General features: G+C 43.3%; 1 protein-coding gene across 1 annotated transcript; it reads left to right on the top strand.

Moving 5' to 3' along the window:
- The first annotated feature begins 327 nt into the window (after positions 1 to 327).
- Positions 328 to 3,559, top strand: ARL4D (ADP ribosylation factor like GTPase 4D). Its single transcript, XM_066586530.1, has 2 exons — positions 328 to 448; positions 2,293 to 3,559. Exon 2 carries the CDS (start codon positions 2,413 to 2,415, stop codon positions 3,013 to 3,015), a length of 603 nt encoding a protein of 200 aa, XP_066442627.1. The 5' UTR covers positions 328 to 448; positions 2,293 to 2,412; the 3' UTR covers positions 3,016 to 3,559.
- The last annotated feature ends 22,831 nt before the right edge of the window (positions 3,560 to 26,390 follow it).

Below are 26,390 nucleotides of genomic sequence, written 5' to 3'. Positions count from 1 at the left end.
TATATATATGACCCCATTCAAAAGAGAGTTGCGGCTTGCGGACCCCTCAGCTGCCATGCTGGGAGTTGTAGTCTCATTTGTAACAGACCCCTGTTGTACAAGAACTGACACCACCACTACAGTTTATTGAACCTCCTGACAGACATTTTATAACAGTCTCGGCCACTAATCCTCACAGGACATGAGGCGAGCTTACACCACCGCCTTATAACAAAAGCCTCCTCACACAGCCAGCACTACTCCGCGGCATGCCACGGGTTAACGGAGCTGGGCGGGAAGGCGCGCAGGGGGCGTGGTCTGGGCGTGACGTCAGCTGTCTGTGGGTAAGGACAGGAGAGGCTGGGGAGTCCGGGCAGTGCTGGAGCAGCTGTGGACGAGCGAGCAGCTTACTGCATGTATACAAGGGAGCCCGATAGAGATCTCTGTATATACCGGCTCTGTGTACAAGGTAATTATCACAGCGGTGCTGATATGGTTATTATGGACATGCCCTTTAATAACACTGCTAATGCAAAATTGCAATTTTTTTTCATTTTCTGCCAGTGGCTGCAGCCAGATGAGCAGCCTGCATGCTGTAATCTACATATATGTTTATGTTGTGCTGCTGCTCTGTAACAAGCCCTGGCTCACATTTTAGTGCATGTCATGCTGCATAATGTGGCTGCTGCTGTATTTCTAGGAGGGGTGCACTGGGGCTCTTTAAATGATGCATATTATTATAGACCCCTTTTTCTGCAATGTGGGCTGTTTGGCATATGAGTGGTGCTATTGCATACTATCTGTACCCCTGTTGCCCATGTATATCAGGTTTGATGGGAGTGTTCCCCCTATGCTTAGTCCTACTACACTGTTGTTGCTACATGGGTGGGTAGCTGTACTGCGGGGATTCCATGATCATAGCCGTTACCTGTCTATGGATCCCTATTTACGACTATAGGAGGTGTTGATCTATTTCTTGTGTATTTTTTGCATTTTTGTGAATTAATAATGTAGATTATCAGGAGAAGCTGCAGAAATCGGATTTCATAGTTGTGATGGTAATTTAATCAGCGGGACTGATGAAATAAATTGTAGACAGCCTTGAGAAAAGATCACTGCCTGGTAGAGCCTGTCGCTGCATGTGTGATTTCTATGTAATCATGCCTGATGATGGGGAGAAAATATATACGAAGGGCTTCTGTATTCTGCAGTGCATAGAACACCCCCCCCCCCCCCCCCCTACTAGATCAGTCCCTCTCCATGTTTAATTCTTGCATCCAGATGGCAAGAACCTGCATACTCCATACAGATGGCTGTGGTCGGGTTTGAACCCACGACCCTACTGCTTCTCTATACATTGTATCTCTTTTTACCAGCACATAGCATTACTGCTACTATATAAGCTACAGAGCAGAGTGAACCCACCCTTTCAATTAAAAGCTCTCCTAAAACATTGACTCCTGTTGTTACAACTGCGGCTCACAATGGGAATGCACAACGACCCACTGATGTTTATTGCTGGCTTTCTTTACAGCTGACTGGCTTTATTGACTAAAGGGCACCTGAGCCCGCAGCATAATCCATTCCATGCAGATGGACTTTCCCTCAAAGTGCTCCTACTCCCAAAGGATGGGGTGTACTGTCTCTACAGATGTGTAAGGGAGTCGGTTGAACTGAGCAGGGGGCGTAGAGTAAATTTGTTAAACATTAGCTTTCTCAAAGGAGTAACGGGAGGATATTCTCTTGGCCGCTGCCCTTGGCTACAGCAAACATTCAGGTTCTATTTGTTTATGCTACTCACAAGCTGGTTGTGTAGGGCTCAAGTCAATGTTGTATATGATCCTGTGTCTTCGTCTTTGAGGATCATGGGAGATATAAGATGTTATTATATGGCTCCTTTGTTGTGGATTGTTTTTGAACAAGCCAGCAATTTTGTAAATGCTTGCAAAGTGCTAAGGTGAGCATATTTCATACCAGCTCCAAGTGCTTCGCGTATGCAAACTTCTTGAGCAAACAATGACCTCAGCCTGATAAATGAAGCCATTCTCAGATTTCAATCAGTCTACAAGCTGGTTCTAAAACATGAGTCTAACCTGGTGTCGTAGACTATACATGCTCATGGATTTCTACTGCACGGGGACCAAATTGTGGACTTGTTTGACTGAAGGACTCTAGTCTGTGTGGGCATTGTAATGGTGCTGGAGGGAACACTGCATGTTCTTGCAACCTCCCCTTGATCATGAGTCTCTAGATTTCCTCAATTTCTTACCCAGTGCCAGATGTTGACTAATGGTGGTCTTCTTTCCCTTTCAGATAAGAAATTCAGAGTGCTGTTAACACCTGCCCGTTTTGCTATGTGACTCCTTTTGAAGAACTCAAGTAGCCATCTTCAAAAAGTTTTCAAGACCTAAATACGCTTTAAAAAAAAAAGCCATGGGGAACCATCTAACTGAGATAGCACCCAACACCTCTTTTCTACCTACTTTTCAGACCCTACATGTGGTGGTTATAGGGTTGGACTCTGCTGGGAAGACTTCTCTGTTGTACAGACTGAAATTTAAGGAATTTGTGAAGTGTGTTCCCACCAAGGGATTTAATATGGAAAAGATAAAGGCCCCAGTTGGAAATTCCAAAGCAATCACTTTCCAAGTCTGGGATGTAGGTGGCCAGGAGAAACTAAGACCTTTATGGAAATCCTACACCAGAAGGACTGATGGGATGGTGTTTGTTGTGGACTCTTCAGAGCAGGAACGAATGGAGGAGGCCAAAGTGGAGCTCCATAAAATTACCAGGACTTCGGAAAACCAAGGCGTGCCTGTTTTAATCATTGCTAATAAACAAGACGTAACAGATGCACTCTCTGTATCGGAGGTGGAAAAGCTCCTAGCGTTACATGAACTTGGTACATCTACCTTGAGTCACATCCAAGGTTGCAGTGCCGTGGATGGCAGAGGGTTGCATCAAGGACTTGAGAAACTTTACGATATGATCCTAAAGAGGAAGAAGATGCTGAGGCACAGCAAAAAGAAGCGATGAACCTTTTGTCCATATTTTCCTTAAAGTATTATATCAGTTAAGGAGAACTTCTGTTTTAGTGGAAGTTTCCAGCTTGCTTACTGTACCAGCAAACTGAACTGGCCATGCTGGTAATATCATCAAAGCTTGCCTGCTGAATGAGCCTGCACAACCTCACATACAATCCATCTAAATGGGAGTGAATACACTTAGCGGTACATTTTTGACCTGAGGATATGAACACATGGGGGAAAGGTGTCTTGTAGAAACAGAACACTGTCTTGGGTTTTTATGAACACGCAGCGAGCAATGGCCTTGGAAGACCCGTGCACGTGAAGACGGAACGATGAGGGACACATAATTATTTAATAAAGACAATGGGGTAGCATACTGTTTATATACTTGATCACTATCGCTTAGCATTTTTTAAGAGTATTTGGGTATTTTTTTTAATCCCAAGTCTCCTGAACACAATGAACTGTTTTTGTTATTTTGTACAAGCCTTGTCTATGTTTGTAGGATGGTCACTTAAGTTATTTATAGTAAATAAATGAAAAGTAGATTGCATCTGTCTCATTGGAATTAATGAATATTTACTGAATATTGATCACAATTTATTGTGGTTGTCCATCACAATAATAAGCAGGAAGGATTAATCAACTACAAAATACTGTAAGTGAAGTCTTTGTAACAAGGGGAAGCCCTCTACATCTAGAAGAAAGGCTTTCTACATCAACATAGAAAGGGGTTTGTTACTGCAAGAGCAGTGAGATTATGGAACACGCTGCCTGAGGACGTGGTGATGGAGAACTCACTAGCTTCAAAAGGAGCTTGGATGCCACATAAGTGTAAAGAGTGCACATGAGTTTCCAGATAACTGAAGAAGGGTTGTTGACCCAGGGATCTACTGTGATTGCTGGAGTTATGAAGGAATCTCCCCTCTGATGGTTTTGTGAATACCTCATGGGGGGAGGGCAGGGTGTTGCCTGCCTTCCTCTGGATCAACATTGCAGGATAGTAGGTTGAACCTTTTCGTGTATGGAATGAAAAAAAAAATTGCAGAAGTTTGTCACACTCAGAGTTCAGGAGTTGAGTGTTCTTATAAATTTACCCCCCTCGAAGTCTATATTTACACTTGGGGATTGAGCAAACATTCTCAATGAGACTACAGTTTCTTGTAACTCACTGAAAAAGCTGGCCTTCACTTTAATCATTCCCAGGTACCCAATACTTAAATATGTTCAAACTTCAGCTGTTAACCTTACAGGCCTAAAATCATAAGGCTGCACTAAGAGCTTTTGAAGGTGCCCTCTTCTGACTAGTCCAGTATAGTCATGGAGACCTTTTTGTAGCTCCAAAGACATCAATGTCTCCAATCCATTAATGGCTATTCAACTTGTAGAATGTAGATCTAGTCATACTTGGTAAGGGATCTTGTGACAATCTCCTCTAGTACCTTCAAACTGTTACTTGGAGAAAACGCTCATCTATTGGGTCTCAAAAATAATAAAAATATCCAAGTTCTGCTCAATGTAGGAGAAGTTTTCACTTTTGGCTGCCTTTCTCCTCACATGTTTATACATAGAACATGATATGCTGTAATTACTGTTTTATTGCATAATGGATTATACCCTGTGCCGTTTCTTTGGGCATTTCACAAGCTTCTCCAAAGTACAAATCATGTTGTAGGCAAGCACAATCTTGATCATACTGAACACCCTTTTCTTGGGGGAAGGGAGAGGGGATTTATTTCACATGTTTAAATATACAGTTCACTGGGAAATGGAAACTTTGGATGATACGAAAAGATATACTAGGTATCTACAGGCCATGATGGAAATCATATCGGCAGGACCAATCCTAACTTTTTTAGTCTCTAATATTGCATAGATTGTGCATAAGCAACACTTTGGTGGGCCATGTAGGCCTTAATCGAAGTAGAGATTAATAGCATCATGTTGGGCTATGCCATGATGTGCTGATCAATGGTGAGTTTACTTCCAGACCCTAGTCTCCACTGGTCATTGAAAGAATCCAAAGCATTTCAGCTCATGTGAATGCAGCCATTGCCATTTCCTCAACTGCATCAAGTTGAGCGCATTGATGTGTGGAATGTAAGCTTAAGGGGATGTACATGGCTTTTGTCCTTGGTCCTTCTCTAGATCAGGAAAGGTGATACTGTACTGATCATCATATCATGGCATATCCTAGCAAAGCTATATATTAGGGAGGCTCTTTAACATTAAGGAGGTGAGGGACCAGTGCTGTCCTGAAGAAGCACTTGGTGGACACAAGACATCCCCTATGGTAATTACCTGGCATGAGAGTTGCAGTTGCTAATATACCCAATGAGAATGTCAAAACTTCTCCAACTATACTGTATGTACGTGTGCTTCCACTAGCTCATGGAAATTATTCTCCATATGAGCCCCATAGAACTGAGGATGGATCCTGAATAGTTTCCAAGGTATCTTAAAGCAATCTAAACGGAAGTAAAGACCGCACACTGGGAATACCTTTTTAATGTGACACTTGTCTTTGATGCAATAGTAAAATAACTGCAAACTGTGCTGGAATGTTGAGGAACTCACGCTGGTATTTCCTTGCACAAAGAGCAGTGTGCGTCATACCTTCACGTCTACCTTGAATGGGGAGTTATGAGTCACTACTAGGGAATGGCATGTTGACAAGAAGTTGAATGTTAGTGACATTATTTCCTTTGCCAACCCAAGTTTGCAGAACACAATGAAATTACTTTTAATATGGGCACTATTAAGTAATCCAGTGCTGTTGGCGTATACTAGTCAGGCTGACGAGCCAGAAGCTCCAAAGGATGCTTTAGGCCCAACAGGTCTTCGAAGAAACCAACCCCCCCCCCCCCCCCCCTTTGTTTTTTTTTAGGCAAACTATTCCCAATATGGTCTACATTTTTTTTTTTAATATAGGAGCTGATTCACTCCCCCCCCCCCCCCCTCCTTCTCTTTTAGGACCTTATTGAATCCTGTACATGCAATGATGATAAAGGTTTGATGTAACAAGACCTGAATATATGAAGGAGTCCTATTGCCTCTAGTGGAGTCCGTTACAGTTGTCCATACACATTAACTGACCATGACTAAAACCTTATCATATGGGTACAGGGTGTCTCAATTCTCCTGTGACATGATGTTTAAGGAAGAAGGGTTGGACACATAAGACCATGCTAGAAGGGTTATTTTCCTCGCCATATTGTTAACACACAGGCGAAGTTGGGAGGAAAAGCTATTGACTGACAGGTATCTATAGTGTATAGCCAACTTAAAGGGGTTGTATCACAATTGCAAGTTATACCCTATCCGCAGAGGGGATACCGTGCTGAGGGGAGGGGTTACAGCTGAGACCTCTGCTGATCTCAAGAACGAGGCTCCTGTATCCTGCTCTTCTGTCACTGCGGCGGTTGCTTCTTCCCAGGCGTGTGACGGAATGAAGTGCTGGCCAAGCATGCACGGTCAGCTCTCCATTAATTTCAATGGAGTTGATGAAAATACCCAAGTGGGTGCCGCTCATCTCTTCATTTCCGTTGAAAGTGATTGAAGTGCTCCATTCAGTCTCTCTCTCGCTGCAGGGGTTTCAATAACCCCGCAGTAAGGACGATGGGGCAAATGGGAACCTCGTTCTCAAGATTGGCGGGGATCTTGGTAAGTTATTCCCTCTCCTGTCAACGGAGAATAACTTGCAACTGTGGTTCAACCCCTTTAACTTCAGTCCAACAGTAGTAGCGCCCATGTAAAAAGTATAATCTATTGTGCACTAACCAGCTGCCCAACAGATAAGGGCAACATGAAAGTGCAATTTGATAGCACCAAAAATTGAAAAAACAATCTTATCTAATCTTGAAGGCTCCGGAGCCTAGACTATAAACTCTTATCCATGCACTGGGGTTTGCAAACAAAGATACTTGTGTTACCCATATAATCTACTTTTTTTTCTACATGGCATGAAATGTCCCTGTTGGAGAGAGTGTCTGGGACTTTTTACATTTTGTCTATTGATGACCGGTAAAGATATTTGGTCTGCCTCTTAGGTCCCTATTGATCAGCTGATTACAGTCATTGCTGTCAGTATGGAAAGCACTGGAAACATATTGTGCTGACCATGGCACAGTTGCCTGGGTTGGTATTCCAGACGCAGCTTTCATTGAATTCAATCACAGCTGTGCTATGATCAGCTTCCTGTGTGTTCCATCGTGACAGCAGCGGCAGGGACCTGAGTGACGGAACCTCGCCGATCATCTATTGATAATTTGGCCGGAGGACAGGTAATCAATAGAAAAAATCCAAAAAGTCATGGATATCCCCTTTTAATGATTGGTTTGGTTCTCTGAATGTTCCCTCGTAGTTTGCTGTGTGTGTGTATATATATCTATATTCATTCCTATTAGATATGCAATGCACAAACAATACATTTACTTGCAAAAAATTGCGCATGCCTTTAAAAAGTTCACGGTGTGCTAAAATGAGCCCCGGGGGGGGGGGGGGGGGGGCACATATATATTTACTACTTCTACAGATGCAATAAAAATTCTGCAGATTGCTGTCACTATTGTCAGAATTTACGGTTATTGTAGGCAATAGGAAAACTTTGTATCATGGTAAAGTGCAATTGGCACATGTGTACTAACGTCTAGTATCTGCCCAGCTGCTTTTCTATTAGACTCTAATGCCGTCATCGATATAGTTTGTAGATAATATGACATAGTTTTTCCATGCATCCAAAGGTCACTTCATATCCACAGTGACTGATCATACCTAGCTATCATATCAAGTCTGACCTGAATAAGCAAACATTCAGCAATACTGCAAGGGGCAGAGTTATGGCACACAGCCTGGTGGGCATTGCTCCCTCATCTGTAACTACTCCAGTGATTTTTAATAGTGTTTTCCCCAAAATAAGACCTATCCCGAAAACAAGCCCTACTCTGTCTTTTTGGGAGGCTTGAAATATACATATACTGGAGGGAATGTAAGGAATACATTATCAAGCAAGCTCGGTCTAGGTCCCTCACGCCGCTCTCCTGAGGTTTCCGCTTTTCCCGCAGTCCTACCCGCTTGTACCGTATCACTTACTGGTTACAGGATTCATAAATCCTGCCTGCAGGAAGCGATGGCTGTGATTGGTACTCGGGCACCACGGCTCAGCCAATCAATGCATCGCTTGATGAACCAATCAAAGCCATGGCATTGGTTCATCCAGCGCTGCATTGATTGGCTCTGAGGCGATGCTCGAAGAACCAATCAACAGCCATTGTGTTGTGGAGGCAGAATTTTTTTGAATTGGCTAGTCGTGGTTCAGACAATTCATAAATCGCACCACCACAACACGATGGCTGTTGATTAGTTTTTCGAGTGCTGCATTGATTGGCTGAGCAGCTCTTTAGAACCAATCAAGCCATCTCTTCCTGGAGGCAGGATTTATGAATTCCTTAACCAGAAAGTGATGATGTATGAGCGGCTAGGACTGAAGAACAGAGTGGACCTCCAGACAGCGGCGTTAGGAATGGTGGCCGAGCCTGCTAGGTAAGTAAAATAAAACATTCCCTAAAAAAAAGACCTAGTGCCTCTTTTGCGGCACAAATTAATATAAGACAGTGTCTTATTTTGGGGGAAACACGGTAGTATATCTGCTCCTTGCACATTGAGATTAAACACTGCCATGGAAAGGGGGTTTCTCATAAATTGGAGTGCAGAGTAGGACATACTATAGCATAGTGGTACCTAACTTTATGGTCTCTAGTTGTTGCAAAACTAAAAACTCCTGTATGTTCTGACACGAGGAACTAAATATTGGTCTCGTAGCCTAAAGGATTAAAGGGGTTTTCCAGGTTTAAACTATTGACGACATATCTTCAGAATAGGTCATCTATAACATATCAGCTGCTCCCTGGAGCTGCTCTATTAGTGCACAGGGCCGCTGCATGCCGGAAGCACACAGCTCCATAGACACTGCAGCAGGCTGGAATGGTACAGCGGGCTCAGTACTATTCAGGGCTGCTGTACAGTGAATGGAGCTGTGAGTTTGCGGCACTTGGCAGTTCTAACGAACATTTCATGGGCGAGGGTGACAGATGTAATCAAGCATTTAAACATACAAAAGCCCCAACAGTATACAGTATATCTGCCAGATTTGGCTCAGTGTGCATGTTTATTTCAATGGGAAGAGGGGGGATAAAGGTACCTTTACACGGGGCAGCCATCATTCAAGTAGTTGTCCAGAAAAGTTGTTGATGCTACGAAGTCGTTTATTGGTTATTTGCCAAGATATCATTCATAGAGGGGATCTCCATGCAAATTTGTTTGCAAGTTATTTAAATACGAACGACCGTGACTTTACCGCAGATGACTTTTATTTAACCATCGTCTATTTTTTTGGAAAGCTGAAACAAAACGACTTGTCACTTATTGCTCGTCATGCTGTTGGCGGCCATGTTTACACTGAACAACTATCGTTTGACTTAAAGGGGTTGTCCCGCGCCGAAACGGGTTTTTTTTTTTTTTCAACCCCCCCCCCCCCCCCCCGTTCGGCGCGAGACAACCCCGATGCAGGGACTTAAAAAAAAAACCGCTCAGCGCTTACCTGAATCCCCGCGCTCCGGTGACTTCTATACTTACCGGTGAAGATGGCCGCCGGGATCTTCTTCCTCCGTGGACCGCAGCTCTTCTGTGCGGTCCATTGCCGATTCCAGCCTCCTGATTGGCTGGAATCGGCACGTGACGGGGCGGAGCTACACGGAGCCCCATTCAGAAAAGCAGAAGACCCGGACTGCGCAAGCGCGTCTAATTTGGCCATTCGACCATTTTAGACAGCGAAAATTAGACGGCAACCATGGAGACGAGGACGCCAGCAGCGGAACAGGTAAGTGAAACACTTTTTATAACTTCTGTATGGCTCATAATTAATGCACAATGTACATTACAAAGTGCATTAATATGGCCATACAGAAGTGTATAGACCCACTTGCTGCCGCGGGACAACCCCTTTAATGCTTCCGGGGACTTATTTGGCCAATAGTCATTCCAGGGAAAGGTAAATTTAGCCGCTACCAGGCACCTCTTGTAGAAACTTATCTCCTGTGGGAACAAATGATTGCACATGCTAAAGTCCAACACGCCTGATTCCTCAGTTCTGCAACTCCAGCCTTTGGGTTCTGTTCATATCACCTCCGGCTGACACAATGTGATTGGGTCGTCTCCAGCCAAAACTTTTATCTCCGAAAGTTTCTTGAAGATTGACTTTAGTTTGCTTAATCCATAAGAGACAATACTTCCATTACTTTCTCTTTGTCTACATACATTTGTAGTCTGAATACTGGAGCCTGGATTTAATGTGCTTTTCTCATCTATCTAGTCACAGCATGGGTCAATCAGAGATGTAAGACCTCTAATTAGGTCAGTTGCTCTGGAACCTTGCATTAAAAATTAGTCTCTAAACTGAATCCAGGCAGGCAACAATCGTTAAAAGCAGGGATAACAGTCTGTTACTGTCCCATCCTCATCCATATTAATGTCTTTCCCACAGAAACCAGAATGCAATGGGCAAATAATAGTTCTCCTCTTCATTGTTGCAGGAACTGGTGTGCGGCTAATGTTTCCTCCAGGGTATCTTAGAGAAGAAAAAAACGTTGAGAGTCATTAACCATTCAAATGCTGGGACTTGAGAACTTCTGTGTTATATAAGTCAATTATTGCAGAAGAAGAAGCATTTGTGGCCAGTTGGATGCACAACTGGCCAATATGATAACGAGTGTTCATGCTGACAATCTATCTGTGATAAGAAAGTCTTAAGGCTCATGTACATAGTAGAGTTGCATTAAGTGACTCTATGGTGGAGCACATGGGAGTTATGTACCTATAAGTAGTTTGCATACCACCACGAGATTAAAGGGTTATTCCCATATAATAAGATATCCTCTGTCCGTAGAATAGGGGATAGCATGCTGATCAGTTGGGAATCTCAGGTTTTTAGTTCCAGTGCTTCCTGAAGTTCTGGCATATTTATGCCTCTGCTCCAATCACTTTAATGGGACCACTGGAGATAGCATACTTCATGTAATATGTCATGTGATGGAGCATACTACAATTCATTTTGCCACAGATTATATATGCAGGGATATGGCTATAAACTGCAGGTCCAAAGCAAGCTATAGACCCTGCTTTATGTATCTGTACAGCATGGATGCATAATACGGGTATGCACAGCACCTGATGGAAATATGTAGCATCTGTCCATGTATTAACAGATGACCTATCTTCTGGTTGCCTCTAGCGTGGATGTAAGATGTGATACAGATGGGCATGAAGGCATACAGGTTCTGTATGGTATCCTGTGGCATATCTATATATCTATATTTGCTGTAACTGAGCCTCTATATCGTCCAAACTTGTAGGCTGTCAAAGTTGGCGTCCCAGATGGTCCCATACATGTTCTATCGGTGATAAACGTAGCGATCAGGAAGGTCATGGAAGTGTGACAATGTTGTGGTGTTGTGGGGACATTCCTTTGACTCCCTTGTGTGTGCGGCTGAGCATTATCCAGTTGGAAAATACCTCTTGGGAACCTCCATGAGAGGATCACATGTGGCTGCAGGATGTTCTGAACATATCGCTGAGCTGTCATTGTCCCTCGTACCACAACTAGGGGTGACCGACTGTCATATGTGATGGCCCCCTAGACCATCACACAGGCAGGGGGCCGTGTGGCATTTCACGGCAAAGGCAGGATTGAGGCTCTCGCCTCGAGGTCTCCAGACACGAACACTGCCGTCATCAGTGCCCAAACTAAACCTGGATTCATCGCCGAAGACAACCCGGTTCCACTACGTGTGACCAAATGCTGTGAGACCAAATATCCTTCAGCCAAAAGCCTGGAAATGGTACCAACAGTCACAGGGGTATAAGAATGGTGCCACCTGTTTCTCGATGGCGGATAATTAAACAGTTGGAGCTGCTTGTGCTTGTTGGACAATCAGACGATCTCTACTGGAGGTCTGTCGAGGGCTTCCTGAGCCTGGCCGTCTTGTGCGTGTGCCCTCATACGTCCACTGGTCCCAATACCTCCTAAAAGTCTGATCCGAACGGCCCAGGTGGTGGGTAGTTTATTGATACGACCATCCAGCTTCTCACATCCCAATAATGCGCCCCTCTCAGACTCTGATAACTGGGCGAAATCTCTTCTCTGTGTCATAGAGGCGTCTAGTGGCCAACAAGCTCCACACAAGCGGAAGAAAAGGTCACTACACACAAGTAGCCTCTGAGAGGCCTTTTTATAGGCCAAATGTGGAAAGACCATCCATCTAATCACGCCACAACTCATTTGTGTATCTGCCTGAGATGTAACTGCATGCCAAGTTTTGCAGCAAAATGACAACTCCTTCCAGGTGCGCAATTTTTTTTTCTGACCCACAGAATAGAGTTATGTAATTTTTGCCGCACGGTGTATGCTGTAGAAACAAGTCACAAAGATAATGGAATTGCTTTTTTTGTAGTTTTTCAATGCATTGTATGGTACATTAAATGGTTCCATTGAAAAATACAACTCATCCCGCAAAAACAAGCCCCCAGACGTCTAAGTCAATGGAAAAATAAAATATTTAGGATTTTTTGATATCGTGGAGGAATAAACAAAAATGAAAAAAGGGCTGTGTCTTTAAGGGGTTAATAAGTGCTGCAACTTCTTCATTCTGAGAATCATGGGGGTTATGTCAGGTCTACCCTGCCAGTCTGTACGTGATGGCATATCTTAGCTAATGGAATGGGAATACCCTTTAAACCTTCATGTGACCAGACGATAGGATTATGATACGTGTGACCTATATTAGAAAGAACTGTTTCCCTAGTAGAAGCTAATTACAGCTGATCTGCCGGTCACCGGGCTCAATACACCCCGGGCTTCCAAGTTATTAGACTTATCCCGGCTGTGACACTTCTTTATTGATCCGTTTAGTCTTCGCAGCCACAGGAAAAACATGTGAATCTCTAGCAGGTCTGTGTGAATGAGAGGACTAGAGCCCAGCTGTCCGACCATGCCATTAAATTAGCCCCAGTCAGGAACCAGTGTCTGGAGACCTGTGAGGTAGCAAAGCAGGTGGTGGAATTACGTATGGCACGGCAGTGACAGATGGAGGCGGATGCGGCACATTTTATAAAAAACGGACTTTACTAAGCCAACTGGAATTATGCGTTACTCCATTGGAGGGTACAAAAGCAATTAACATTACATATAATTAACCAGAATTTCACACTTATAAATATTTCTCCATAGACCAGTCTCCATACGCCACACGTGCGGGATCAATCTACCATAGGGGGATGACTTGGGCGGGACAAGGCACTTCGTACTTGTTCCTATAATCCATCATCACTAACTACTGTCCTCGTGGCACTTCATACTCATCATTGTACTCCGAATCACCGAAGGTCGGCAGCATGTCGACATCACAGCCTAATGCACCATAGAGGCCAGAATACCAGCGTTGTCCAGCTGTTGCAATTCAAGTTCCAGAATAAGGTCTGCTGATCATTCATGGAAACTTCAGCTGCAATTACTGACCACAAGTGCCCAGTGGTCACCAGGATAGAGACTACCATTGAGAGTAGATAAACTGTCAGTAAGTATACGAATATTCAAGTTTTGGTGGTGTGTAATCGTGGTTACCATCAACTAGACTCATCACTAGTAAAACTGATTGTTTTAACTTCATCCCTGTCCAACCTCCCCAAAGGTCCTGTGCTAATAATTTGTTCAGGGGAAGCAACTGCATATTTTAGTTAGTGGAGTTAGTCATTCGGTTATCAAAAGTTCCTGCAAGACTAAGTTACTTCCAAGGAGACTCCGATGTTCAACCAACATCCATGGAGCTGTTTGCCCTCAGCCAGGGAAAACCATTTATTGACTGTGATAATTCTATATTATGTGTACCAGGGCGTAACTATAGAGGATGCAGAGGATGCTGTTGCACCCGGGCCTAGGAGCCTTAGAGGGCCCATTAGGCCTCTCTTCTCCATATAGGAAGCCCAGTACTATGAGTAAAGCATCATAGTTGGGGCCCTGTTACAGGTTTTGCATTGGGGCCCGGGAGCTTCAAGTTACGCCTCTGATGTGCACATTATATAGTATACCCTATTTATAGGGTACGGACCAAGTTATAGCGCTAATCGAACATTTGTAAGCTGTTTCCACTGTATCCAAATAATACAGTAGTGTGGTATTGCCATATTATTCTTTATCATACATCCAACAAAGCATTGTTTGTGCAACTGAACTGGTATAAAGCCTCTCCATCAGCGGCCTCATATTCCGCACCTGTCACCTGTTACACAAGCGTCTCTCTCTTTTACAGATTGTATAATTTTGCAGAAAGAACCAAGTATTTCACTACTCCTGTAAAACTACAATGAAGATGGAGCAGCGGAGACCCTTCATTCAGCTGATTGGTGGAGGTATCAGGAGTCAGCCCTCACCGCTCAAGTATTGATGGCCTTCAATATTAAATATCTTGAAAACTCAATTAAGGCTAACATAGGCTGTGTTATGACAGCCTGTATTGTTGAGTCTGCCCTATAGTCTGCTGATGGGTCTGCAGGGCAAGTTTAAAGAAAGTAACATTTCTGGCAGCCATGTGTGTAAAGGCCCATTTACACGTAACGTTTATCGCTCAAAATTCCGAAAATGAGCGATAATCGTTACATTAAAGGCAGGCATCATGCGTTTTTCGTGAAACTTAAAATCCATCGTTTAGCTACTGAGAGACAAAGCAAACATATTTATCTTTCAGTAGACCACAGGCTGTTATCTCCATGGGAGTCGGCAGATAACATTGTAATCTGCCAACAGCCTCGAGCAGAACAAAGTAGCTGTTTGTGATTAATCACATGCTGCGCTCTGCAAACAGCTCCTGGAGGTCCTTTTACATGCAAATGAAGATGGCAAAATGTTAATGGCCATTTATTTTTTATGCAAAAAGATCGCTAAATGTTTCAATCTTTCAATCCTTTGAAAGATTATCTTTGCATGTAAATGGGCCTTTAGATAATTTCTCTGCGAGCTATAAGAAGAGATAAGAAAGACACATTACAATCTTCTTGTGCCATTGCATAATTTAACATAGAGTTTACATGGGACATTTGCATTGTATTGCTGTAGCCATGTTTTACCAGATGTGCACTCAATGGGAAATTGTGAGGTTTGGATTCCCACATTGTAGTTTTGCTTCTTCTGTAGTTTAGCAATGCTTTTAGGGTGTGCTACATTTTCGGTGTGGGTGCCAGGTGTAGGATCGGAGTACAAGGATCAGGGCTCCTTTCAGAGGTGATAACTGATGCATCCTGTGTGCAGATGTACAAGTTGTGCGCTGCTAACGCCCGTCCTGGCTATGTTCCTTTAAGCCCGGATTATATTCCTTTCAACAGGTTTATAAATTCCCTTTATGACTACAATCGTCCTTATTCTGTATATACTGTATAATTGTGAGTCTATGCAGAGACACACATTGTAATGACTGAGCACATAGGAGTAAATGCAAAAGCAGAGGGAAGTGATATATACTTTTAATCTACATTATATAACTACTTTTACTAGTCGGAACACATAGCAAGCTTGGAATTCTAATAATATCATTTACAAGGTAGACGCGTACTTTTAGGAACGGAAGAAGCAAAATTGTCCGACTGCTTAGTTGGGAGTATGAGGCAATAAAAGAGTTAATCAGAGCCCAGTAGGAGTCCTGCAGTAATCCCTGACATGAGAGGGATGCGATTGTGTACTTGTCACCTCCATCTTGGTTGACTTGCAGAGCAAATTAAGCTTTGGAGAATGACAAATTGTCAGGAAGCATTCAATCCAGTTCTCACTGCTCGGGACTGTGTATGGAGTAAACAATGGGGAATATCTATGAAGCTTTGTACGCCTGTTTTCTGGTGTACTAAAGTCACAATTTTGGCCCGCATGGCAAAATTGCAAAATTTTGGGCTCTTATGTTTGGCCCCACTTCTTCAAAAAGTTGGTGGGGCCTAGACTTAGGAGGCATGGCTGTGCATGATTCATCAGATTTGCTATACTGCATGCTAGGAACTGGTATACATCATATCCGAAACATAGGTCAGCACAGAGCTGGTTTGCAGGTGGCAGTATAGCAACATGGGATTCCGGATACGATACAGCAGATGGAGTAACCGATATGTACAATATTTATTTAATATTAACAAAGTTATAAGAACAATCAAAGCAATTAAACGGTCACTTTTAAGTAGCCTTAATTGCCCAACAGCTGTCCAAACGACTACCGCTCCTGTGCCTTCATACAAGAGCGATAGTTGCACAGTGAATGGAGGCATAGTGCACTGGGGATCTCTTGACAGTGAGCAGGCAGTTGTTCATAGATGAGCTACTTCTTGTTTACTCTGAGTGAGAAGTCACTCATTAGCTGCTTTGTTTCACTGATCTGAAACGAAGCGACTAGAGACTAATGAGCGGTTTCTCGGTCAGTACACTGTCGAGTCTTACTTATACATGGGACAACCATTAGCAAAAATTACTCATTTAAGATTTTTTTTTTTTTTGGCTGATGGTCGGCCCATGTTAAGGGTGCATTCACACGAATGTATATCGGCTCGGTTTTTACACCGAGCCGATATACGTCGCCCTCATCTGCAGGGGGGGGGGGAGCCTGGAAGAGCCAGGAGCAGGAACTGAGCTCCTGCCCCCTCTCTGCCTCTCTCCGCCCCCGTGGAAGCAGATGTAGGCATTGGTGACATATTTCCAGTATTTCATAACATTTCAGTCATAAACGTTAGATATATTTTTGTCTTATATTATGTAAACTTTTTCGTTTATCTCTTGTTTTTTGACAATACAAATCCACTTAATTACTTTGGTACCTCTTAGCAAAAAAGTAAAATGTGGCCCACCCACTTATGGTGCTAACACCCCCCCACACTCCTAGACATCCAGGACAGGATGAATTGATGCTTATGTACCTCCCCCCATCTTCATGGTAATGCAGGCGCCAACTGTACTCAACTATAATAAACCATTAAATAAAGACAAAGACATTAGTTTGTGGCGAAATATTGGCCCCTGTATTTATTACTATGGGGTACACAAATAAATGCATCAAGACATCATTAATATAACCAATATACTCATAAAAGTAAAAGCCCATACACCAGTTTATCATTGCCATGAACTTGTCCACCCATAAAATGGACAACTCAACGCCCACTAATAAAATAACCGTGACAAATATAAAAGCAAAAAGGAGCAATAGGGAGGGGTGGTGAGAGCGCTCCACAGCTTGTCACTGATAGGAACCAGCCTGCCGAAATAGCTGACCCTATGTAGCTCCTTCATTACAGAACCCTGTCTCTGCCCTTATCATTTCCAGGTGCTAAGCAGAAGGAAATTTGGTGTGACGGTGCCCATTACATGTTTTCCATTAACATCCCTAACACCATTGCCTTTGCTTGCACTGGTGTTATGAACAAGAAACCCGGACTGCTATGGATTGGAACCAAGTTCTACTTGGGAGCCGAAAACTGTCATGTTTGAGTATGGAGGCCTTATGGTGAGTGCTTCATTCCTGCCTTTGGTGTAGAGCGACACACTGTCCCAACTGCTGGTGTGATGAACTAGGGCACCGTCACATACGACGGTTGGTCACCCCTAGTAGTTGTATGAGGGACACTAACAGCTCAGTGATATATTCAGGACATGCTCCAGCTTTCGGCTTCCAAGACACATTTTTCACCAGGATAATGCTCGGCCGCACACAGCAGGGGTGTCACAGGAGCCTCCACATTTGCTTGGCCTGCCCGGTCAGCAGATATATTGCTGATCGAGCATTTCTGGGACCATCTGGGACACCAGCTTCAGCAGACTACAAGTGTGCAGGATCTAGAGGCCCAGTTTCAACATCGGTTGGCAATGTGGTGCGGAATAAAATAAAGAGCCTATATGCATCCATGCCCGCCCATATCTTATCATGTACCCAGGCTAGAGGTGGCCCAACAGGGTACTGCCCATAGAGCCTTTCTTGAATAGTACAGTTAACTAAAAAAAAAAAACTTATCCTTTTGCTCTAATATTGTAATCACATATTTCATCATTACATTCACATGAGGACGTGGTAATGGCAAGTTCGATAAAAGAGTTCAAGAGGGTCCTGGATGCCTTCCTTGAGCGATACAATATTACGTATTCAAAAAGGTCAGTGTCACAGGGATTATTCCGATTGCCAGATTGGGGTCAGAAAGGGTTTATTTTGTACTAAATGGGGAAAATTGACTTCTACCTTATTAGGGTTCTTTTTGCCTTCCTCTGGATCAACATTGGTGGGGGTCATAGGCTGAACTGGATGGACATGTGTCGTTTTTCGATCTTACATACTATGTTAGCATATATTTAAAAAAATATATGTTCATTAATCGATCAGCTTATGAGATCTTATTATAAAACATTATTTCTAGATAGCTCAGCAGAGCCAATTCAAGTTATTTTAGAGCAGCTATGTAGGGATAATTCTCAATTAACAGTACACCGCACCCTTCTTAGCAGGAATGGAGGAATACATGTCTCCCCGAATTAATTACTTGTGAATGGCTTGTGTATCAAGACATTTCTTCATTAGGCATATGTAAATATCGAAAAAGGAGGTGGTTAGGGCAAGGCAACAAATTATCATAATTAACCTTATGTTGATTGCATGCAGACCTAGTGAAAAGGCTATTAACGATGCAACCTGCACCTTCAGATGGGTCAGTGAGTTATTATAATACACTTGGCTGCATCCAAGCCGAATCCTGCCAGCCTGTCAGACTGTAGGCGTCTCCTCACCCCCCTACTTAGGAAGAAAATCTGTTCCCCTCAGCTCTAACTGGCCGCGCACATGGAGTAGGACGCGGACGGATCCTGTACAGTCTGTTAAGATTCACAATGACACTTCTTAAGATTTAGCTCCAAAATCAAGACGTTCATTTCTCAATGAGTACTTCAAACCGCGGCTTAAGAACAAGCTGACCTTTCACAATGCTTCAAGCACAATGCTGTTTATTCCATTAGAGCAGACGTAAGGGTACATTCGAAAACTATATCAAATCATGTAAGTCTATTTTGAACACACAAAAAAAGAATACGCAGGTTTTCTGCATATGTCGTGCACATTTCCACACGCCCATTGGTTTCAATGGGATCTTGCAGTGCGCAAATGCACACCAAGATAGGTCATACTGTATATCTTTTCATGCAATTGCATATTGCGTGAAAAAGTACGCACAGGTGAACCAACCCATTGAAATCGACAATAAGTCTCTGTTTGGCAACTGTACCAGCTCCGGCAGTGTTATGGGTTTCTTTGTCTCTGGTGTGGCTTTTCCCCCGGTATATGATCAGTGCAATACGTAGAGAATAGAACCCATTGATTTCAACGGGCTTTTTCACATTTCCATATTTTGTGCACGCATTTTGGTGTCCACCAAAAAAAAATAGATGTTCAGTTTTCCTGTTCATTTGCGCACCAAATGTCACCATAGAAGTCAATGGGGAGTCCGCAAATGCAATACGCAAGGAGAAGCGTGAAACACTGTGTAAGTGCGCTGGAATAAGGACACATGTGGAACTCATTAGTCATTTCAATTGGTGCTTATTTGTGTCTCACACACAATTAAACATGTGCAGTAAAATATGTAGATGCTTGCGCAAAAAAGTCTTGATCCGTGCGCAAATACATTGCACTGAATTGCGCATACGCTCGTGTGAAGCCGGCCTAAGTTAAACAGAGGCTGCGAAAGCGAAAGACTGAACAGCCGCTGCTTAAACAGAATGAGAAGTGAACAAGCCAACAATGACTTTTACGCCTGCATGAAATGAACGAAGGGCAAGAAGCGCACGGTTCGCGTTCAACGTTGGCTTGCGTTTAGGCTGAACGATTGTCGCTCGTTTGAATGATTTTTGGAAAGATAACTGTTCTATCTAAAATCATCCTAACCCAGGCCAGCAATCGTAAGATTCAGGCCGGTGATGACGTCACAGAGGCGGAATGGCTGAGCATCCAATCAGACAGCTCTTATCTGTAATACGGTTTTAGGTGAAACACGCAAACTACAGTAAATGTTTGTTCTCTCTCATTGGAAATAATGAAGTTAGACCTGTTTAGGTTATCTGTAGCTCCAGGGTAAACTCTTCTACAACAATTGTCAGCTGTTTCCATAAAGCGTGAGAGAAAAATACTCTCAGAGCTCTTACATGTCATACGTGATGCTGTTTTACCCCAAGGGCTGATACTTCATGAACTCTACAATATTGCAGTATGCTGCTTGTGTCCTAAATAATAATAGTAGATACAAGAAAAGTAATCTCCTAGACCTACATAGTGTATAACTAAAACTAAGCCATAGCTACAAATAGTATTACATTGTATACAGTTTGCTGCACAGTTTTGAGGGTTTTTGTTTTACATATATATATATATATATATATATATATATTAGAGAATTGTCAACAATGTAATCTCATTTGTTTGTTTGAGCTTGAAGAAGAAGCAAAAATTGCAAAACTTGGGCATCACTCATTGAGATTTACTTTGCTTGTATTAATAGTTATTATAGTCCTGTAAAACCTTTGACATGTTATAGTAACAAATCATTATAACACCCGTCCAGTCCTGTTGCAGAAACTGACCAATAAATTCTGGAATGGGGATAGATTGGATGATATGTAGAACACAGGGGGTTGCTAGACATGCAGGACAATATGACTGGCAGTGATAGAAATTGAGTTGAGGTCTAAAGGCTTTCCATAATAGGCCCCAACCGAACCTGCCTATTAAGCAGAGCACCCACCCTGGAAAAGGCAACCCCACTTCATGAATCTCGTTAGATTTCCTAAATGTTGCATAAAATAAGGGAAAGGGAAAAAGAACAAGACAAGATCAGAGTATGAGAGTAAATAAATTCTGAACAAAGTCCAAAGTTCCTTAAAGGAAAGCACAAATAAAACTCAGAAATACAAGGAAGAACACTTCTAACTACTGAGCTTGACTTGAATACAAATGTATTACTGGCATTCTTGGTCAAGAGGAGCCAGAATAAAAACCCCAAGAAAGACACTGATAGGCTGACTGAGGCAATAGACAGACCAGCCAGCCTATCAGCAATAAAACAGAAGGAAGGGGTTTCTCCGTCACTTTCTAGCGCTAAATGCCACTGCACTTGCAAGCAAATCCCTTGATACGTTGCTGATGCCATGACATCACACCAGACCCGTGAATGTGCTTTGAGCTTGTTGGCCTCGGTGATGCCGTGGCAGTCATGCCTTGATCGGTTGGCATCCAGGTGCTGAAACCCTCTCTGATGTCTTGAATTAAGGGGCAAAAGCCATCAGCTAAGAGCTGTACCCTTTTGCCTTTGGTTGGCTCTTTTTGGCTTTCTGCAAGGAGTGGGGTAAATGGTCTATGGGCCGTAGACTTTCTATGCACCTGTATACCGCTTAATTCACTAGACAGCCAAATAAACCAAATCACAATCCTCAACTGAATGCTTCTGTCCCTTTCACCCTGCAATTGTAGGCATCCCAGTCGCCACTATATCAGTATGACATGTCAACAGTTTTTGAAAATGACAAGTATACTTAAAGGTGTAATGACAAAGGGTTACAAATGACAAAATTGGAGACTTTGACACTTTTTTGGACATTTCAGTTGGGTCATATCTGTGGACCTAAAGTGACCAAACTTAAAAAAAGAAAACTATATACCTCTTAGCAATCCTTGTTGGACTGAAAATTGCAGTCACTTAATTATTATATTCTTGATCATTCTTTTTGGCCTCCACTAAATGCTGGCATTTACAGCTTAAGCCATTCAGACGTTACTTCCTGTTGGAAAGCTGGTATCTTGGAAGCAGCTCAAGACAATCCTTGCACTGAACCTTGCCTGCAACGGTATTAGACAAGGAGACTACTATACAATGTAACCTGTCAAGCTTTATTTTGGATGTGTCTAAAAGTCAAAAGTGTTTATTCGGGTGCAATGAACACCAGACTGCAGACTCTTGTGGCGACAACCTTCATTATTTACTTTTTGGCTCACACCAGTGACCTAGTTACCTAGTTTTGTGAAGTTTTGAAAGTTCACCTAGTTGGCTCATTGTCACAGCCCAGATTTCATTAAAAACATAGTGGCATCCTTACTTGGTAGACCTACCTGCCACGTAGACCTAAAGGTAGTTGCTCTGAAAAGTTGCTGAAGTGTTCAAACAACAGTTGCTTTTTTTTTTACACACAGTGCTTGTTGTTTATTTAGTTGTTTGCAAACATATCAGGGGTATCTCTATGTAAATATTGTTTATGTAAGTCATTCAAATATGGACAACTGTGTTTTTATACCGCATAACGTTTGATCAATCAGCAATTATTTTTTAGGTGAGCTGAAATAAAATGACTAGTGAGCGAATTATTGCTTGTCACCCTGTTAGTAGCAGTGTTTGCTCAGAACAGATATTGCAGTGTCCCATAGGGAGACCCTGGGCACCTGACATACGTGGGAAACTGGGAGGGTAGAGTGTCGGCACTTTGGCACACACGCAGCAAAGGCCAGAGTAACACTGCAGGCCACCTGAGACAGCTGTAGGATAGGGAATGCCCATTACACTGGATAACAGGGTTTATAGTTGTCACGGGTGACGCCACCATTCCTTCACACACTGGTATGACTTTCGGTGGTTAATAAACCCAGACTTAGACAGTTTCTTAGTATCACAGGTCTCTAGGAATGGTTAAAACTAGAGATGAGCGAGTATACTCGCTAAAGGCAATTGCTCGAGCGAGCATTGCCTTTAGCGAGTACCTGCCCGCTCGAGACTGAAGGTTCGAGTGCCGGCGCGGGGGAGCGCTGAGTAGCGGCAGTCAGCAGGAAGGAGCCGGGGGGAAAGAGGGAGAGAGAGATCTCCCCTCCGTTCCCCCCCGCTCTCCCCCGCAGCTCCGTGCCCGCCGCTGGCACCCGAACCTTCAGTCTCGAGCGGGCAGGTACTTGCTAAAGGCAATGCTCGCTCGAGCAATTGCCTTTAGCGAGTATACTCGCTTATCTCTAGTTAAAACCCAGCAAACTTTACTTGAAACTTGGCAACAAATATTACAAGGCAGTTCACTTTTTAAACTTCACAGTGCAGGTAGACGATTAGACTTAAGAAGAAAACGTAGTACCTCCATGCGGCTCTTATAGGCTCAAAGATGCACGTGTGTGACCAGAGACTATTATATTGCAGTACTTCCACCCCGGTCTTGCATATGTGAAGGTGTGACAATTAAAGGGTGTACCTCTATGCGGTGATCCTGCCTCCAGATGGCTGCCTAAGAAAATCAGAAGAGTATATTGTACCTCTGCACTCACCTTCAGAAGAAGTAGTTACTTACAAATGCTCTCTCACTCTTGGGAGGCTCACTCCATTACCATCCAGACTCATGCAACATGGGAAATCTCTCCACTTTTTCCATCTTCAGCACAAGGAGGCTGAAGGTGCCTCCATGTGGCTTTGTGTTAGGTGGGACTCTTGCCGCTCCAGAAGATGGAACTCCTTTCCTGCTCTCAATCACTCATATTTATACCTTCTGTCATACCACATCACATGACAGACTTGACATATGTACTTGCAGGCTTTGGATTTTACAGACGTTAACCCCTCAAGCGCTGCAGCTGTGCAACACACATACTGGAAATGACAAGACAGATTTTGCACAGTGCATCAGCATAACACAAACATGTATGACATTTATGGAGGGGACCAGGATGATGTGCTGGACCCCTACAATATCGTCTGCTTTTGCTCAATTAAGCAATTATTCAGACAATACTCGTCCCGTGTAAAAGGTACCGTAAGAAAATAATTGGTCATGAATAAGAACTGTAAAGCTGTAATATCTGTTAGTGAAGACCAACGCCAATCTAATATGTACAAAAGCAGCCCATTGACCCTCAGTGTCTGAAGTTGGGCGGAACATAAAGTTCAGCATGTTGGATTGGAATATACCTAATCCTTTTTTTCAACCAGCAGATGAGCGTTGGCAGAGGTATCTGGCAGCTGCTTATTTCTCCTCTCTCTTTGGCTGTAAACCTGCACCTTTAGAGTGCTTTCACATGGATGGAATTAGCCTGTAGGATGCACCAGAAGCCAAGGCTAATTCTGCACTAATATCTGCACGGCACGCTCACTAGATAGATGCCGATTGAGAATGCTATGATATAAAAAGGGGTAACTTCTGCTGTGTGGTGAGCTGTGTGGTTGCTGAAATGAACAACAGGAGGCTGCTGACTGTAAAGCCCAATGTACACGCAACAATTATCGCTCAAAATTCGCTCAGATGATGTGTATATGCTTCAATCTTTCACTCTTCAGCTGAATGATGATTTTTAGGTGAGCATAAAAGCCATCATTCAGCAGGAGAGAAGATAACACAGACCACACGCTGTGTTCTGCACAAGAGCAGCTGATTATATTGTATTAACCTGACAGCCCAGTGCTAGAACAAAGAAGCTAATTGCAGAGCTCAGACCACCTGCTGTGTTCCGTAAGCAACTCCTGAAGGCTCATTTATATGCAAATGAAGCTGATAAAGTACTATTTTTGAATCCTTTGAAAGATTGTCTTTGCGTGTAAATGAGCCTGAAGAGAGGACTGGAAAGAAAGCCAGGTGTGGGGTTCCCAAAGTTGTCAGAGAGAAACAAGAATCTTACGGCCCTGAACTGGAGAGGGTTGATCAACAACAGCGAGGAGACTGAGTTAGAAGTGAAAATGAGTTCTCCCAATCCCCAGGACAATGCTGAGAGGCTGCAGAGGTTGATAGTAAGTGAGACTGGCCTCAACAGAGACATTAGGTGTGCAGACCATAAGGGTTAAAAGTAGATAGCCAGCAGGCCTGCTGCAAAGGGCAAAAAACTGACCTAAGAAAATCGGACTGATGCCGAGTGACTATCACCTGAAACCCTTGTAGACTGAGATACTTTGCAAGGGAAATAAAATAATGACATTAGGGGTGGAGAAGTGTTAACCTTGATAGGAAAGCTGTGTATTATATTTCATAATCTGTACTTCTCTAAGTAGGTAAAGGTGTTTGTTGAGTGTTAATAATATTGTTCACGAGGTATCACTGTTATTACGGTCTGCTCACAAAGTATTATTATTCCTATGTTTTTGTTAGCAGTAGATAGTGCTTAGTCTCTCGAAAGTAAAAGTTTAATTACTTAATCACTATTATTATTGCTGACTTTTCACTGTGGAGGCGGGCCGAAACCTTCCCCGGCCCATTCCACCTCTATTCACTGAGTGATAATCATTCCTGTATAAAAGCACAGGAGCGATCACAGCTGGGATGACCTGTCGGGCATCTGCACCCAACAGGTCATACCATGTAAGGAGACCTGTACATATAAATTCTCAGCTCGGCCGAGTGTTCATGCGTTTAGGGAGGTGAGCCGAAGCCAGGCAACTCTGGTGCAGCGTATCTGTCAGGAAATGAAAGAATTGGGCATTGAAGTTCAGTGTCTACAATCCTGCTTTACCCCAACATCATCTGCCTTTCAGTCCCACCATTATTGGCAGGGTTAGATAACTAAACTCATAAGCTACCTTTATACTGGACGACTGTTGGGCACAAAAGTGCCCGACAGCCAATCCAGCAACTATCTCTCCTGTGCTTTTTGCAGGAGCAATAATCATGAATGGAGGTGGATCGGGCCGCAGAGTCATTCATAAAGGTACCTTAATGCAGTGTTTTCCAAACTCCAGTCTTCACGACCCCCCCAACAGGTCATGATTTCAGGATATCCTATAGAGAGAACACCTGTGGCAATGTCTGAGGACTGACGATAATCACATTACTTGTAGAATGTTAAGGCAGCAGAATTGAGTCCTAAGCTCTCACTCATGGCCTGAAGGTTGCAGGTTCAATCCCTGCATGGTTCAGGTAGCTGGCTCAAGGTTGACTCAGCCTTCCATCCTTCCGAGATTGGTAAAATGAGTACCCAGCTTGGTGGGGGCTAATAAATTACCTGAGAAGCGCTGCGGAATAAGTTGGCGCTATACAAATAACAAATCCCTTCCCCTCCTCCCCCCCCCCCTATACTGAGAAAATCCCGAAAACATGACTTGCTGGGGGTCCCTGAGGACTGGAGTTTGGGAAACACCACTCTAATCTGTATGCAGGCCTTAAAGGTTTCAATCATGTACTTCCCTCCAGGCTTTACAAATTAGGTTCTTTAGGTCTCTCCCCTGAGGTTTTGCACCGTCTACCATTTTTGTAGCCTGCCTTTGAATCCATGCGAGTTTTAGCTGTCTTCACAAGTACTTTGGTAACATCATTCATACAATGTGAGACCT

Source organism: Eleutherodactylus coqui, chromosome 13 (assembly GCF_035609145.1).
Source record: "Eleutherodactylus coqui strain aEleCoq1 chromosome 13, aEleCoq1.hap1, whole genome shotgun sequence".
Lineage (NCBI taxonomy): Eukaryota > Metazoa > Chordata > Amphibia > Anura > Eleutherodactylidae > Eleutherodactylus > Eleutherodactylus coqui.
This window is presented reverse-complemented; position numbering and strand designations above follow the sequence as displayed.

Bases quoted from the DNA above. Each gene is read 5' to 3' on its own strand.
- ARL4D (XM_066586530.1), top strand. From the start codon at position 2,413: ATGGGGAACCATCTAACTGAGATAGCACCCAACACCTCTTTTCTACCT.